The 17,648-nt window shown below is 45.4% G+C and overlaps 1 protein-coding gene across 9 annotated transcripts in view; it reads left to right on the top strand.

The window, feature by feature from the left end:
• Window positions 1–17,648, top strand: part of Ldlrad4 (low density lipoprotein receptor class A domain containing 4) — a 332,822-nt gene that overhangs the window by 303,010 nt on the left and 12,164 nt on the right. For all 9 annotated transcript variants that reach the window (XM_055622727.1, XM_055622721.1, XM_055622728.1 and 6 more), the window contains one exon: window positions 4,922–5,076. In XM_055622727.1, coding sequence (XP_055478702.1) covers window positions 4,922–5,076 — 155 coding nt within the window. The remainder of the gene's footprint in view (window positions 1–4,921; window positions 5,077–17,648) is intronic.

Consider the following 17,648-nt stretch of genomic DNA (forward strand, 5'->3'; position numbering starts at 1 on the left):
CTCTCCAGAGTTCATTAAAAATAGTCCAGACATTCACGCCTCCAGTATGATTCAGTTCAGGGCCTCATTGGACCAAGGACCAGCCCAGCCTACTCCACACAGTCCCCACTATACAGCTTAGAATTTCTTGGCGATGTTTCTATAAAGATAGAGATGCCATCATCACTGTTGTCATTGTCACTGTTTTTACAATAACAAAGTAAGGCACTGTAATCCCTTCCTCTAAGTTTTCACTTTATTATAAAATTTCTAGTGTTTGGATGACAGTGACTCATCCATTGCACCTTGAATCACAGTCCTGTAAAAGAAACAGGAGCTCACAAATTCGGTTTAGCCTCAAAATCCTGACTTGCAGGACTGTTTTTTGCCTTACTTATGTGGATATCCATTACTATTGAAATCAAGGAAACCTGACTAGCAGTCTGTGTTCAGAATCCATAGTGGGTCATGTGAAAATTTGGAATCCTCAAGAGCATCCTCCTCCCTTTTAAAATGCTGCTATTCCTGTAGGCTTTAAAAAAGTATTCCCAGCTCAATATTTCTTTCAAAATTCATTCTCTTCCTAATGTTCCTTTCCTAACCTACACCTCAAAAGCAAACCCCCAAACATCCTCTGGCTGTGTGTTCCTTGGGCTCCCTTTTACCATTGCACTGTTTTTATCCCCCACCACAAGAAGACAAGCTGTGCAGATCTGGGGCAGAGATTCCTGCTTAGAATGAATGGGATGACGGACATGGGTGCAGGGGAGGTGAAGAGGGTTTCAGAGAGGGGCTTTCTACAGAGCAGGACACGAGATCTGCTCATCTCTGGGGACTACCCTCTGTTTAATGGGTTTTCACTTTGATAATCCCCTAGAGCTGGCTGTTTTTTAGTCTTCATAACCTCCTGGTTTTTAGTTTCCTATCTCTTACAACTTAGATGAGAAAGATGATCTGTTTTCATGGACTGTTTTGCCCCAAGTTCAAAGAGTAGCTAGACCTTAAAGTATTTTAATTTGATTTTATCATGTGCATGCATATGTATGATGTAGGTGTCTGTGTCAGCATGTACATGCCACGACACACATATGGAGGTCAGAAGACAGCTTCGGGGAGTCAGCTTTTTCCTCCAGGGATCAAACTCAAATAGTCTGGCTTTTGTTGAGCCATCTTTCCCACCCTAGCCCCGTAGGCTGTGGTGCTGTGCTATGGGTCCTGCACCTAAGAGGCTCTGATGTAAGCAGGGTGGGGCTTCAAGAAGAAGCACAAGGATCCTGACGAGCGCTTGCTGCTAGCCATGGCTTGTTAAGATTCTGGCCTTAGGGACTGGGCACCCTGAATTTCATTCTTGTCTGCTGGAAGAGCTATCTCTCATGCCTGGGCTGCGTGGCTCAACTCAGTCTACCGGTGCCCCGGGGTGCCATTGGGTATTCCTGTTAGGGAGATTGCCTTTGCCAGTGTCCCACCCCAGGTACCCCAAAGCCCTTGAGTAAACCTGTTACCTCACCCTCCCATACATGTCTCAGTTTCCTGATACTCTGGTAGCCATGAACCCCTAACATTACTAGGAAGCCTTGGTGCCTGAGATGTCCCTGCCAGAGCTTTGAGCTCATGCTTGAAACCTCAGGGCAAGTTGTACAGCTGCAGACAGCTCAGCTAGGGTAGGGCAGCTCCAGTGAGTACATGTTGCAGCTTTACAGGAAAGCTTGGGATGGTGTCTAAGAAACCCAGCCTTCATAAAAAGGAAGAAGGTGGAAATCTTTCTCTTAAAGGGAGTGATACGATGCATTGTTTATGCAATGGAGATCTTGCTCACCTTTGCTTGGGTTTTTAAGTAATACCTTAGATCATTCTGTTCGGATTGCTCTGTGTTGTCTTGAAGCCAAAGCATAAAATGCAGCACAAATAAAGATATAAACATGAAAGAACAAAGAAAAAGTTCTTTGAGGAAAAATAAGTTTAGGGGATATCAGCTTAGCCACAAAGAAAGAAATAAGAGAATCATTGATGCCATTAGAAAAAAAAAATCATCTGTAGAAAAACTCAGAAAAACTGTAGAATTTACAGAAATGAGAGACATGGAGAAACTATTTGCAGTCATGGAACAAAAACTTATAGCCATAAAATATAAATATTTCTCATAAATGCATAAGAAGTTCATGCAAAAAGCCACAAATAGACTAATTGAAAATTAGTTATGGGCTGGAGAGATGGCTTAGAAGTTAAGAGCACTGGCTGCTCTCCCAGGGGTCCTGAGTTCAGTTCCCAGCAAACATATGTTGGCTCACAACCATCTAGGTCTGGTGCCCTCTTCTGGCACACAGGTGTACATGCAGACAGAACATTGTATATATAATAAATAAACATTTAAAAGAAAATTAGTTATAAGAAAGGTAAGCATAAATTACCATAACTCCAGGAAAAGATCAGAGATTGCCAGCAATTGGGGAGATACAATATACAGTAAATAATAAGTAAACAGTAAATAATAAGGTGCATATATTAATACTTGTTTTAAAGGCCCCACCATTGTAGTGAAGGCTGGTCTTAACTCCCCGTCTTCCTGCCTTTTCCTCACCAGTGCTGAGCAGGTTTGTACGTGGTTTGGTCATCTGGCCTGGTCAGCTTTGCCTGTCCATTTGGTATAAGTGACAAGGGGCTGGAGAGATGGCTCAGCCATTAGGAACACAAACTGTGTCAGAGGACCGAAGTTCAGTTCATCACTCACGCTGTTCATTACACAGCTACCCGTAATTCCAGCTTCTGGGTTTCTGACGCTCTCTTCTGACCTCCACCGGCACCCATACTCACAGGCACATAGACACACACACACACACACACACACACACACACACTTTTATAAAATTCAAAACATATTTTTAAGAGAAAAGGACAAGTTTCCAGTGCTGGTGAGATATAGGGTATAGGTAACATGCCCTGTTCTACACGATAATTAGTGTATCTTTTCATAAGGTGGTCCTTAAAGCACAGCGTGAAAATGGTTGTCCTTTGGAAATGACGTTTCACTTTTAAGGACTCTTTCTTGATAGTCTACTGACAAATTTGTGCCAGCACCCACATATACCCATAGTGTCTCTCTCCTTCTCCTTGTCACCCCCCCCCAATAATTTGGTCCTAATTAAAAGGGGGAGGAGGGAGTATTTATTTAGTAGGCATGCCCACCAGACTCAACTTCCCACTGGGATGGCATGGAGTGGGTACAGTTGGGGCGGGGGATGCGGGGCTTCAGACAAATTAGACTGATTCCTTCTATGGTATTTAATTTTTTAGTGTTTTAAATTTTTTCTATAAGATCATTTTCAGACGAAATTCATGTATACAGAAAGGCCTATGGAATTACGCAGTTGCATTACGAGAACGCAACTTGATTTCCTTTGGTGCGTCTCCACAGCCTTCTACATTCAGGAGAAAGGTAATCTGAAAAGAGCCATCAAGGGAAGGGCCAGCCAAAGGCCCGTTCGGCTATCTTGTTGCCACCACTTTCTTTTTGGCTCCATGTCTGTCAAGCGATATGAACTTTTGACCAAAGGAAACACTGGTAAATGCTGGAGCATGTTTGCCCTGAAAGGCAGTTTGTGAGGATTCTATCTTCTCTTTGTAAACTACAAATAATGTTTGTCAAACAGGGCATAATTTAAGATGCAGCCTTCATTTATAAGCTCGCTTCCTTTGGCCTGAGCACAACTAACCTGCCCCCCTCGTGTTCTGCCCAGTGGTGTCTGCCCTTGGATTTGTGGCACAGGTTTCCTGGGCTCTGCAGACGCTCTCATTGTCCTCTGCAGCTAGTGTAGACCTGTCTTGGCAGTAATTGCTGTCCTCAGGGAAGTCCCTGCTTGGAGCTGTGTGTGTGAGCACCATCTCTGGGCCTGTGTATGCTCCTGAGTCACTCTTTGATCCTCCTTTGACTGTTGAAGCCACTTAACCGCCTGCCAGGCCCCACCATGTGCTGGACCCTGAGAATGCAATGTAAGCCACAGCAGACTTGTGATCACGGTTTCATGGAAACATCGACTGTACACTCAGCCAGTATTGCATCAGAAATGCTGAATCAGGGAGGGGCTCCAGACATGCATATGCCTGGCATATTAATGGCTGGAGGAAGTTGTTTGTGATGTTCGTGTCGGAAACCTGGCAGTAACCTTACCACTCAGACACTGAACCCGCAGGATGGGACAATAGGCTGTCTAAGTCACTTACAGAGGCAAATCCTCCCAGCACTGGAGGCTGAAGGGAGGTCTTTTGATATTTTTCTCTTCAATGCACAGCTCCTGCAAATTATTGGGCTCAATTATAGAGATGGGTTCCGTTTCTAGAAAGGTTATATAGGTGAAGCAGTGGGTATAACCTCGGTTCTGAGAGACTTTCTCGGCTCTCCTGGAATGGAGAGATGGTGGGTGTTGTTGGACAGGAAGGGAGTTGAGGAGACAGTCTGAGCTGTCCTGAGGTTGGCCCAATGTGAACAGGTGCCAATTTAGCAGCTGCCTGTGGTGAGCTCACTGGGCTGACCTTGAACTCCACTGTGTCAGTGAGGACAGTTGTAGCCAAAACCCTGGAGGCCCGATAGGGCCAACAAAAAGATCTTAAGTTTGAAGACCAGGTCTTAGAACCTCAGTGAGTCAAGTGACAGAGGTCTACGGGACGGTACTCCCGGAATCTCCCTTTGTCCGAAAAGTTACAGTACCAAAGTCCTGCAAGGGGCCTACAGCGTCTGCAGGCAGAGCTCCGGTGTCACTGCCGGCCCAGCTCCATGCCAGCTTTATGGCTGCATTTTCTTCTCCAAAGTGTACTCATAGTCTCTGTCTCCCTCACGAGGACTGGATCTGTAGGAGGGGTCATGCCTGCAGCTTCGAGAACCGTAGAGCCGGGAAAGCATGCTGGTGGTGGGGCCGTGGCTCACAGTCCTCCTTCTTCTTCCCTGCAGCGGAGCTGGAGTTCGCACAGGTGCTCATCATTGTCGTGGTGGTCACGGTGATGGTGGTGGTCGTTGTGTGCCTACTCAACCACTACAAAGTCTCCACACGTTCCTTCATCAATCGCCCCAACCAGAGCCAGAGACAGGAAGACGGGCTGCAGCCGGTAAGTATGAGCCTGGGACATCTGAACAGCTCCTGGGGCTCCATTCTGGAGTTCCAAACCCAGACAGGGCATGGCAAGAGGGAGAAGGCAGGATGGCCCACCCGTCAGCTCACTGCAGTACAGAGGTGTCCAGGACTTGGGGCTGATGGTTAATGTGGAAGTGTGCGTACGCTGTCTGCATGCAGCTCAGTGAATTCTCAGTCAGAAAGGGGACATAAAGCCTTCCAGTAGCTTGGTCAGTTCCTCCGTCTGTGGAAGTCTCCACTGCTTGTTTGTGGCCATTAGCCCAGATGAGTTTTGCTGGTGGTGGCCTTCACACTCGTGCCTTCCCTTTTGTGTCTGGCTTCATCCATGAAGCGCTGGGTTCTATAGAGAGCTTTGCCTGAATCTAGTCCCGGAGTCGTTCCAGGCACCTGATGTGCCATGTGCCTGCCATTGGTGGAGGTGAGTCAGCTGAGGGCGACAGTGGGGTGGCATGCGATGGGTGCCTTTCTAGGTGGAGTGAGGTGAACTAGAGGGTAGGGTGCTGAAAGCTGTCAAGTGCGGCTCCTCAGATTGGGCCTCTGAAAAGGTTCTATTTCTTGACTACTAACCTCTTTCTTCCCTCAGCAGAACGATGTGATGCATTGGCTAAGCTGAGCCATAGCCACACTTGGGAGGTCAGGGGCTGCTGGGACTTTATGTCCTCCACCTGTTTGATAATCTGTCTGCAATAATCCTGCTGACTTTTAGCAAGAGGCAGGGAAATAGTGCAAATAAGTGAGTTTAAATTCTTAATGTCAGTGTATAAGATGCATCTAATTAATGTTCATCTTCCATTCTTTTCTGAGTTGCAGGAGAGACATGTTTTATAGAATGTCCTTTGTTAGGACCAGGGATGCCTGGTCACTGCCTAAGGGAGGCTGCTGTGTGTGTGGGGTGGGTGGGAGGGGCATATAACCATTGAAATGGATAGTATGGAGTGGCAGCTATGCATGGGATCCCTCTTAACAGGGCAGGATTTTTCTTCACTGGAACCAGAGTTGCCCGCGGAGACTAATGGCTCGGTGGTTCTTGTAGCAAAGAGAAGCAGGTAGCTGGAAGGGTATGTGTTTATACACCTCACACCTGACGTACAGGCTGGGGCAGTGGTGGTGGACAGGGTTTGGCCTAACAGTCTCTATTCCTTTCGGCTTCCTCGTCTTCTCTTGCTGCCTTCCTTGGTCTTTCCTGGTCCTGGTTTTCCTGGGCATGCTTGGTTGATTTCTTTATATACCGCAATGGCTTCCCAGGGCTTGTCATCCAGTATCCACACTTTCTGCCTCTGACATTACAGATTATTGTACAAAGACGGCTCAGACCTTGAACGAGAGAACAAAGTTAAAGAAAGGAGACAAGGAAAATCTTGATGCAGAAGCCATCCTAGAGCCACATGGGGTCTTTGCTTTGCCTTAATATAAGGGCTGTGGGTGCCAGCCAGCCCTGGGCAGATGTGGCGCAGCTCTCACCTTGCCATCAGAAAAGGATGTAGTACTCAGGTAGTGCATGGATTAGCAGCATTGTTTCAGTCTTGGGTGTGCCTCTATTTTCTAAGTAGGACCCACCATAGTGTCTAGTTCTAAAATATCCCACCTTCCCATCTTGCACTTTGTGCTCCAAGAGTTCCCCAGTACTGGGGTTCCTGTATGGCTAACAGGTCTTGCCTAGGCCCCTCCCTTCATCTTCTTCTTGAACTTGCCTAGACTGAGGGGCATCATGAGCTTCCAAGTGGATCTGTGTCTCCACAGTTCAGCCCAGCCCCATGCTCTCTGGCTGTCACTGGCCTTAGGTGTTGCATCCTGGCCATACGTACTGTGGCCGTGTTTTGACCAACCACGATGCATAGCAGGAAGACAGCTTGAAAGGGGCAAGCAGCAAAGTTCTCATGTGGCTTTACTTGGAAAGGTGCTTGTCCTTTCTCTGGTAGTCTGCCCTGGGCTGGTCTTTCTGGGAAGCATGGGCCAGGAAGTGTTAGCATGCTGATTGGCAGGACCTTTCCCTTTCTAGAAATTGTGGAAGGTGACTTTGAGAGGTCCTTCCAAGATGCACACCGAGTAACAGTGAGGTCGGCCAGTAACTGACGGCTTTCATCTACTGAGGGTAGCCCTGTGAGTAGATGTCGTAAGCCGTGTGCTGGATCTGGGTTCTGCTGCTGGGGTGGAGGCATGCCTTGTGTACCTGTTTACGAGGTGGGCATGAGAGCAGCATGGTCTTTCCCTCCTGTGTAGCGCTCTTCACTTTTTTCCTGAGGGAACCAGAGCCGAGTACCACCCTTCCCCAGGGCCTACGTAGTTTTCCTCCGTTAATTGCAACTGTAGATATTGGCCAGCTTAGTGATGGGCAATATTCCATGCTTCATAAAGCACAAGGTGTATTTCAACTGTGACCAGGGCCGCTTCAGTCTTGGACTGGGGCTATGCTTCCTGAGTCAGACTATTCGCATAGCTTATGCTTCTAAAAGGGAGAGAAAGTGGATGAAGGGGAGACAAACCTTTTCTTCTGTCCTGCACACACCTGAGCCTCCATCCTTTCTGCTCCTCCCTAACTCCTTCTGCAGACTGTTGCTCCCTCATGGGAAAAGCAGATCACACCTTCATATATCTGACTCTCAGCAAGGGGTCTCTATGGAGACTCAGATGGTGTTAACAGTCGAAGATGTAGAGCTATAGAGATAGTCTGATCATCCTATAGTGCACAGGGATCCCTCAGCAGGAGACACCCGAGAAACTGAGCCCTTAGTTCCGAGTGCCACCTGCCCAAGTGCACTGTTGACAAGGAAGGCCACCATCATTACAAGCACAGTTCTCCTGGCTGCTTTGGTGTGCCCACAAAGAGAAGGGCACGTTTCTCCTGTCACAGGAGGCATAGCTGTTCTGAGACTGCTTTGTAGATGTTGTGCCATTTCCATCTACCTCTGTTCATTCCGCTGGACCTCATCCTAGCCAAGAGAGCAAAGCAACCAGGAAAGAGCCATCACTCTCATCCTTGGCTGAGGGTGAGGCTCCACCTCTACCCTTTCGATCCTACTGGGAATTTTTAAGTCTCGCCAGCCCCTTGTGTCTATGAAGTGGACAGGGGAACCCGTTGTCTCCTTTACTTCGGTAATTGGGCTGGTCTGGAAAGCTTCTATTTGCTTTTCCAGGTTCCCTCCCTTGATGATAGCCTCTCAAGATGATGGTCTATGTTCCTGCAAAGAGCTGACAGGAGCTTGGCAGTCACATCCTAGGGGAGAGCATGCTCTGCTCTTGTTCACTTCACTTTTCCTGGTTGCCCCGGGATGGGATATTGATTTGTGGAACTTGGAACAGAGTGACAAGTGAGGATGAATGTGTATGTCTGCTGCGCCTCCGTCCTGAGGTTTCATAGCTGCTATCCAAGCCCTGTTCCTAGACCCTGAAGTGCCTTTGTTTAGCCTCAGGCATAGGCTCACCTCCCCTAGCAATATGGACAAATACCTTGGACTCTCTGCTACTTGGCAGCATGTAGGTACAGAAGGCTCCTGCCAACCTTTCAGTGGGGAACATCTCATTGTTCTGATCCTGAACGTTGCAGAGATACTTAGTGTTTGGGGTCTTTTGCCTACTTATAACAGATCCATGTGAGATCTCCAGTGTGATTATGATGCTGTGTCCATCTTAAACTGAGAAAGTGTGAGCCACTTTTCTTCTCGCTAGTGGGCACTTAGATCAAAAGGAAATACCAGAATGAAATTATTCATCCTAATTTGATTTAATTGTCAGTTTGACAACCTAGAGTCAGCCATCTGAGAGGAGACTCAGGACTGAGGAATTGCATGGATCAGATGTGTTTGTGGGGTTTGTCTTGATTGTAAACTGATGCAGTAGGGCCCGGCCTGTGGAGGTGGCACCATTCCTAGGCAGGTCGTCCTGGGTTGTATAAGAACCGAGTTAACTGAGCATGAGAGGGCATGAGCCGGCAGTGGCATCCCTCCAGGCTTCAAGCTTCTACTTGTGTTCCTGCCCTGACACTTCCCTCAGTGATGTACTGTGACCTGGAAGTATAGGGCACATATATCTTTCCTTCCCCATGTTGCTTTTGGTGAGAGTGGGTTTTTTTTTTTAATAATTTATTTATTATGTGAGGGTGTCAGATCCCCCAGAACAGGAGTTACAGACAGTTGTGGGCTGCCATGTGGGTGCTGGGAATTGAATCTGGATCTTCTGGGAGAGCAGTCGGCGCTCTTAACCACTGAGCTATTCTCCAGCCCCTCCTGTGTTTTGTTTTTAACAGCAGCAGAAATCAAACTAGACAGTGTATAGAATGGATCTCAAACACTTGACTGGCCTTGGTTCCTGGGGACAGTCCTGTGAAAAGACACTGGCTGTCCAGCTGCAATCAGAGATGAGAATTTTGCCCCTACCTCTATGCCTGCCCTTTCTCTCATTGCCAACAAACCTTGTCCCTTTATTCTTTGCTTTGGACAATGCAGGTTTGAAGTATGAGGAGGGCTCCGTGTACCTGAGGTTAATCAGCCTCCCCTGAAATATGTGTGCCAGGGCTGCCTGGGAATGAGATAGTACTCACCAGTGAAAGTCACTGAAAAAAAAAAAAAGAGAGAGAGAGAGAAAAGAAAAAGAAAAGAGAACACTGCCTCAGGCCTAAACTAAAGGACAAGTAGAGCTCAAATGATGACCAACAGCAGGAGGTAGATTTGTGACATAAATCGCTCTTGTTTTTCTTGAGGCTCTCAGCATGTTTTTATGCACCTTGCTTGTATGGTTTGGAGCTTTAAGTCCATTTAGATTTCTTTCCATTATCTAAAATTATCAAATAATAGGAAAACAATTAAAAGGCCTAAGCATTCCAGACCCAACCCCAAGGGATATTTGCCAGAATGGTCTAGGCCACTGGTTCTCATCCTTCCTCATGCTGCGACCCCTTAATGCAGTTCCTCATGTTGTGGTGACCTTCCCCACCATAAAATTAATATGTTGCTATGCAATTTTGCTACTGTTATGAATCGTAATGTAAATATCAGATATATCCGACGTGTGACCCCCCCGAAGGGGTTACAACCCACTAGTTGGGAAACACTGTTCTAGGCTTTTCCTGCTAGAGAGGCCAGAGAGGTCCTTCGTTACAGCTGAACCCCACACAGGTGGGCCCTGCTGAGCACATCTGGACAGCTCAGGGGTTGTAGCCAGTGGGCATGTAGAGCTTGCTGGCCTCAGAGCAGGAAAGGGTTAAAGAGGTTCACTCAGTTTGAGCCATCTGAGATAGTAGGTATCAGTCACTTTTGACTTGTAAAAGCATAGATTTCAATTTAAAAGTTAACGCAAGAGTCACGGCAGGCGTTTCCTCATTAGCAGCTGCTGCAGGAACTCCCATCAGTTGTGCAGTCAGGTGTCTGGGCTTCTCCCCAGAGACTGCGCCAGCAGCTTGGGAAGGATAAGCATCTGTCCATCAGTTCAGCTTCATCAGAGACCCAGAGTCATTTCTTTTGTCCCCCTGGATGTTGGGAAAGAGAACGAGGCCTCTGTGGTTATTACCTTTACCAGTGCAGAAACTTGTGCTCCTCAGACCTGGAGTGCTGTGTTACGGGGTAGGCCCACCCCCTGAAGAAATTATATATGTTACCTGTAGCATGGCCAGTGCCTGTAGTTTGCCCCTCTGACAGAAGTTGACCCAACTGTTAAGGATTGGAGGCTAGATCCGCCCACCTCTGCCTCCAGAGGCCAGCCTGGTCTACAAAGTGAGTCCAGGTTAGCCATAGCTACACAGAGACACCCTGTCTCAAAAAAACAAAACAAAACAAAACAAACAGACAAAAAGAAGTGTAGGATCTCAGCTATCACACACATTTTTGGAATTTAAATCTTCCCCGGCATGTTGAGCCACCCTGGCTTTTCAGGATGCGCTACAGAGCAGATGCTCCAGGAGATGGACTGTGTATACCTGTGGTTGTAATCTAATCTTCGTTTGTGTCCTCAGTCGGTAGCAGTGCCATGGCTACCGACTGGTTTGCAACACTGTCATAGGTGTGTTTGTATTCAGGGGGAGGGGTGTTAAAATGATTTTAAAAGGTCTGTCTTTATCATATGTGCATGAGCATTTGCTTGCTTGTGTGTCTGGTGTCGGTGGAGGTCAGAAGAGGGTGGTGCTAGAACTGGAGTTATGAATGGTTGTGAGCCACCATGTGGGTGCTGGGAACTGTCCTCTGCAAGAGCATCAAGTGGCCTGAACTACAGAGCCTAATCTCCTGGTCCCCAGCTCTTATTTTTGTTTACAGGATCTCATTCTGTAGTCCACCCTGGACTTGAACTCACACCCCTTGCCTCAACCTCCCAAGTGCTGGGACCATAGGCATGAGTTACCACACCTAACATGGGAGTTATTTTTTAAAGAAAAGATTGTTTAGCCCTTGGGCCTCAAGCACCAGAAGAAAACAAAAATGAATTAAGAGAACTTCTGGTTTCCAGAAACAAAACTAAAACAAAAACAAATGACATAGCACAGATGCCTCTGTGAAAGCAAAAAACCACTTCTGCTCATTCCAGAGTGAGTGTCTGAGTCAACCAAGTATGGCATGTCCCATGACTGTCCTGACAGGCCATTTAGTCATCTCCTTGGGCTAGGGCCTTCCCCTCTATTGCTAAAGCCCGTGACTGAGAACAAAGAGCCGGCTGTGGGCGCCTGAGCTGTCTACAGCTCGGCATCACCACCAGCAGCCTCGGCGGCCTTGGGGGTGAAGGTGGTTGAAAGACAGCAGTGCTGGGCGGTGGGTAGTAGCCGGGAGATAGCTGAAAGCGCCAGGGCTCAGCAGTCATTGGTAGCAAGAGCTTCCAGGACAAGCTGAGCATGGCAGGTGCCTCTCTCAGCCTGCTTGTGTCATTTCTTTTGTCCCCCTGGATGTTGGAAAAGGGAACAAGGCCTCTGTGGTTATTACCTTTGCCATTTTTGGTACAGCTGTAGGAAACGTTTCAAAGGTTTTTTAACTGTTATAAGATTTAGGTGACCTTTTCTGAGGAGCCTCCACTCCAGGTCTAGTTTCTGGCTAGAAGTTAGTCTCTTGCCGACCCTGTGCCACAAGTGAAACATTCCCCGTGTGCAAAGAAGGGACTCGAGCTGGTAAAAGTATGGTGCCCACGAAGGCTAAAGAGTCTCCCTGTCCCCTAAGCTTTCTTATTTCTGGCTGGTTTTTATTGGAGTGTGGTGGTACACTCACTATTCCCCCCCAACCGGCCCGGCTAGGCTGGGGGAGGCACCTGGTGGCATCTTTTCTCAATATGCTGCCTTATTCCACAAATGGAAAGGATTCCAGTTCTCTCCTTCCCAATAGCTCTTCCTGGAAGATTTGTCTGTTCTCTTAAGGGATGTGCCCCAGATTGAGTAGAGTTAGGAGTCTTAAGAAGTTTGATGATAGATTCCCAAGGAGAAATAAGGGAGGCTGTGTGGCTGCCAGAGCATGTGTGTGGCCATGTAGAGGTATTGAGTCCTAAGCTGTTACTGCCACCTAGAGTAGGAAGGACAGTATGGTAATAATCTGCATGGTAAAAAGGCATATTAAAAAAAAAAAGGGCAGGAAAGAGGATTTATCAGAAAGTAAAGATGTTGCTGAATATCTGAAGACCACTTCTACCTCTGCTTTGAAATTCTCCCCATGGAACACATGGAAAAACAGATGCACATGATTTGAAGCCTTATGTGAGGCTGTAAAATCCGTAGGTGATGAAGGAAGTAGCTAACTAGAGGTGATGCTTGAATTTTATAGCCTAGACCTGCTTCTGACCCTTCTCTGAGCTTCCCTGTATGAGCCAGCTCCCACTACCATAGGAAGGGACTGATCCTGTTGCTATAGATTCACTGTTATAGTGGATGCTTCCTCTTCCACCATGAGCCAAACTACATCTTTCATCCCTTAAGTTGCTTTAGCCAAGAAAAATAACTAATACATCTCTGGGCTGTCTTCTTGACACAAGCTAGAATCATTTGGGGAGAAGAAACCCCAGTTGAGAAAATGGCCCGTTACATCGGCCCATGGGCGAGCCTGTGGCGTGTTTTCTTAACTGATGATTGATTTGGGAGAGCCCCGCTAACTATGAGCGGTGCCACTCCTGGGCTGGTGGTACTGGGCACTGGAGAGCAGGCTTAATGAGATGTGAGGAGCAGTAAGAAGGACTTCTGGATGTCCTTTGCATCAGTTCCTGTCTCTGGGCTCCTGCCTTAAGTTCCTGCTCAACTGTAAGCTGAAATAAACCCTTTTTTCCCCAAGTTGCTTTTTTTTTTTTTAATTGTAGCAATAGAAACTCTAAGATACCTTCCTAACAAAGGAAGTAAAGTTGGCGAACTGGGAATTGCTACCAGCTATGAAAGAGTGGATACCCCTCCTTCTCAGATCCTTCCAAAGAACTAAAAATGTGGGGAACATTTCTTGACTCACTCTAAGAGACTGGCCTTCCCAATGCTGAAGGACAAAAGAGACACCAAGCAAAGAGAAAGCCATAAACCAGTTTCCTTTATGAATATTGGCATAAAAGTCTTCAATAAAATAACAGAAACTTAATTTCAGCATCATTTCAAAAAGAATTCTACACCTACACCATGGCCAAATGAGGTTTATTTCTGGAATGTAAGGTTGACTTAGAATATGAAAATCAGTCAATGTTATACACCCCATTAACAGAATAAAGAGGTAGAAAGAACATACACTTAATCATCTCAATTGATACCGAGGAAATATTTGATAAGATTCAACATCATTCCATAAAAGGCACTTGACAAAGTTGAATGGGAAAGGAAACTTCAGTACCTTAACTTTTCATTCACCTATGAGAATGAGACAGACAACATCAAAATCAGTAGCAAAATACTAAAACTTTCTTTCAAGATCAGGAACAAGATAAAGATGCCTGCTTTTGCCTTATCTATTAACATAGCCTTTGTTGGAAGCTCTAGCCAAAACAGTTGACCAGGAGAAACAAAAGATATTTGTCTTAGTTAGGGTTTTTATTGCTATGATGGAAATATCATAACCAAAAATGATTTGGGGAGGAAAGATTTTTATTTTGTTTTAATTTTTGCACCTATATATCATAGTTCATCTCTTATAAAGTCAGGGCTAGAATTCAAGCAAGGCAGGAACCTGGAGGAAGGAGCTGATGCAGAGGCTATGGATGAAGCTGTTTACCGGCATGTTTCTCATGGCTTGATGAACCTGTTTTCTCCTAGCACCAGGGATGGCTCCACCCATGACGGGCTGGCCCCTCCCACAACAGTCACTAATTATGAAATGCCTTACAGGCTTGCCTACAGCCTGATCTTTTGGAGGCATTTTTTTTTTTTTCAGTTGAGGTTCCCTTCTCTCAGATGACTCTACCTTGTGTCAAGTTGAGATAATATTAGTTAGCACAACTTCCTAATGGGAAAGGATGAAGAAAGGTTACCTGTAACCAGATGACATGATCTTCCACATAGAAAACCCTGGGAAGTCTACCAAAACAAAGAGAAACATGTTATAACTTAGTGAAATTCAGAAGTAGCAGTATACAAAATCAGTGCTTGGAAACCAGTGACATGTCTTTAAACTAAAAATAGTCTGATCTTACAAGGGATTTTAGAAGCATTTACGTTTACAATAGAATTAAAAATAGTTCAGAGTAAAATTAACAAACTAAAGACTTATTATTTAGTAAAATTGTCTATAACCAAGTCAATTCATGGGGCTTTTAAATGCTGCTGAAAATTTAAAGATGAAACAAAGAAATGGGAAGACACTCTATACATTAATAAAATACTGACATCTTAATATTTTTGGAAGTCTTTAGTATTCAGTTATTTACAGTCCAGTGATGCTTTGAAAAAAAATCATTTTGTAATAGCCAAAATGACTTTAAAGGAGAACAACAAATTCAGTAGGTAGTCTCCTAGTTCTTGATCTCAAAAATCAGTACAAAGCCAACAGTAATTGAAACAGTGTGATATTGGGATTAGGATGGTGATACGTGCATCAACTGCATGGAGTAGGCAGCTCTGAAACAAAACTCTCCAAAAATGGCCAAAAGATGGCCAACAGGGATACCAAAAGCTCTCTGTTAGAAAAGAACAGACTTTGAAACAATATTGGGGGCTAGATCTCCACATGCAAAAGAATAATAATGAACTCTAGAATAACAGCACACCTAAAAATTAAAATGGCTCTTTAGAAAATGTAAATGCAAGAGCTAAAACTATAAAATTCTGTCTTGGTTTGGCTGCTGTGAAACATCACCATGAATCGATTGTGTTTTGGATAATTGATATTCATTTATCACCATCCTGGATACTGGCAGTTGGAGATTGTGGTACTATGAAACACCGTGCCGGGGTCCAGTTCTAAGTGTGGCCTGCTTCTGGGATGGTGGTTAACTTCTTGTACATCTTATATGGGGGAGGAGAGTGTTGTAGCTCTTGGGCCTCTTCTTATAAGAGAACTGGTTGTGTTCTCAATGACTATCCTCATGACTGCACTTTCCCAGCCCCCTTCAACTGCCATTACACTGGGAACATTTCTTACCTTCTCAGAGACCACCCAAAATGTGTCAAATGGGGGAAAAAAATCTTTGTGCTCCAGTTCCACAAGTTACATATCTTCATTTTTTTTTATAATAAAGACACAGATTTGGAAGATCAGATAATCTTTTTCTCTGATGCTGATGTTTTTTTGTGCCAAACAGATGGGATTTGTAGGCAGTTCTCTGTTCAGAGATCAGCTAGAAGGAAGAAGATAGGAAACCAGTTTCTCAACTATAAAGGAAGAAAGTGAATGTGTGCCTTTAAGCCTGCAAAAATTTAAACTGCCTTGTGCTCCTTTTCCGTGGACAAGTGACTAAAACATCCAACCTCCCAGGGTGGCCTAATGCCCCAGTCTTCATTCTGTGCTTTCTGAGGCGGCTCATGGGGACAAATTCCAGGGCTGAGCTAAAGCGCTAGACCCGTGGTTCTCAACCTGTGGGTCGTGACCCCCTTTGGGGTCACATATCAGACATCCTGCATATCAGATATTTACATTATGATTCATAACAGCAGCTAAATTACAGTTGTGAAGTAGCAACGAAATAATTTTACAGTTGGGTTCACCACAACATGAGGAGCTATATTAAAGTATGTTAGCATTAGGAAGATGCTAGACCAGTTCAAAGTGTGCTTAACATAGAAGGCGACACGCATATGGCTACTCTATGGGGTTCTTTTTCCTAACTCCCTACACCACCCCTGTACCTTCCAACCTCCCAACACCGGGTAGGAGAGAAAAAGGTCAGAGGAGAAAGGCAGCCTCGACATAGTTAGACTACCTGCTGATTAGGGGTATTGAGTTCCTTGGGTTGAGTTTGAGCTTCATCATCAGGATATCTTTCTAATCAGCAAACAGCAACCAGAAAGAGCAGCAGGAGCAGACAGGGGAGAGAGCAGCAACTACCTCAGCCCCGCTCCAGGCTCTCACACTTATACACTGATGCACACATACATATAGTTTATTATATGCAAACGATAGGTTATTGTATGTAAACTATATAATTTATATATTTAGAGCAGGTATTAGTTATTTTTCTGTTGCTTTAATAAAATACCACAACCAAAAGTAACTTAAGGAAGATAAATTTTAGTTTACGGTTCCAGATGGAGAGTCCACAATGCTGGGGAAGGCATGGCATGGCGTCAAGAGCAGGAAACTGATAGTTCACATTTCATCTTCACACAGGAAGCAGAAGGAAAGAACAGGAAGTCGAGTGAGGCTATAGACTCTCAAAGTCTACCTCTAGTGACATCCTTTCTCTAGCAAAGCTGCAGACTCCTAATGAGTCCATAGCCTTCCCAAACAGCCATGTATTCAAATGCATGAGTCTATGAGGGACATTTTTCATTCAAACTGTATCACAGCTGTATCTATAGAGGGTACAATCTGTCAGACACACAGGGTATCATTGGTTTTGCTTGTTTGTTTGTTTGTTTTTTATAGACACAGACTGAGGGGCATTGTTACAGGAAAGCCTCTTACTTAGCATGTTTATAACTGTCTAGGTTCTCCCTACACAGAGTTTTGCAGACCTGGAAGAGAAATGTTCTCCTCCTACTCTGATGATCAAAGATGAGGAACTGTCTGACTATATTATCTGGAGAAGAAAACACAATATGTTTATTCGCAGTGACGATTTGATTGTAGGAAAAGTTCAAGATTAAAAGAAAGCGTATCATCAGGCTAAAAGTTGGAAGGCTATTTGGAATCCGCTCTGTCCACTGTCTCCCTGGTGTCGGGAGCATTGCATGGTGCAGACTGCACTTTGAGGTTTGTGGTTATGGGAATCCTTAGCGGGCTACTAATTAGCAGGCTGGGCTAATGCGTTAATATCAGGCTCCAAAGAGTGTATGTAGGAATGCCTAAAGTGAGGAGAAGCCATTGAGTTCCCCGTGTTAGACAGGCCTTGTCTCCTGAGACACAAGAGGCCGTGGTTGAAGAGGGTAAGGTGAACAGGGAGAGGAAATGTCTAGACAAGCGGACTCAGCCTTTTATCAGAATGCTACGAGGCACCCATTGAGGTACACAGGGTGCTAGCTCC

This window comes from Psammomys obesus, unplaced genomic scaffold (genome assembly GCF_907164565.1).
Source record: "Psammomys obesus unplaced genomic scaffold, mPsaObe1.curated_primary_1811, whole genome shotgun sequence".
Lineage (NCBI taxonomy): Eukaryota > Metazoa > Chordata > Mammalia > Rodentia > Muridae > Psammomys > Psammomys obesus.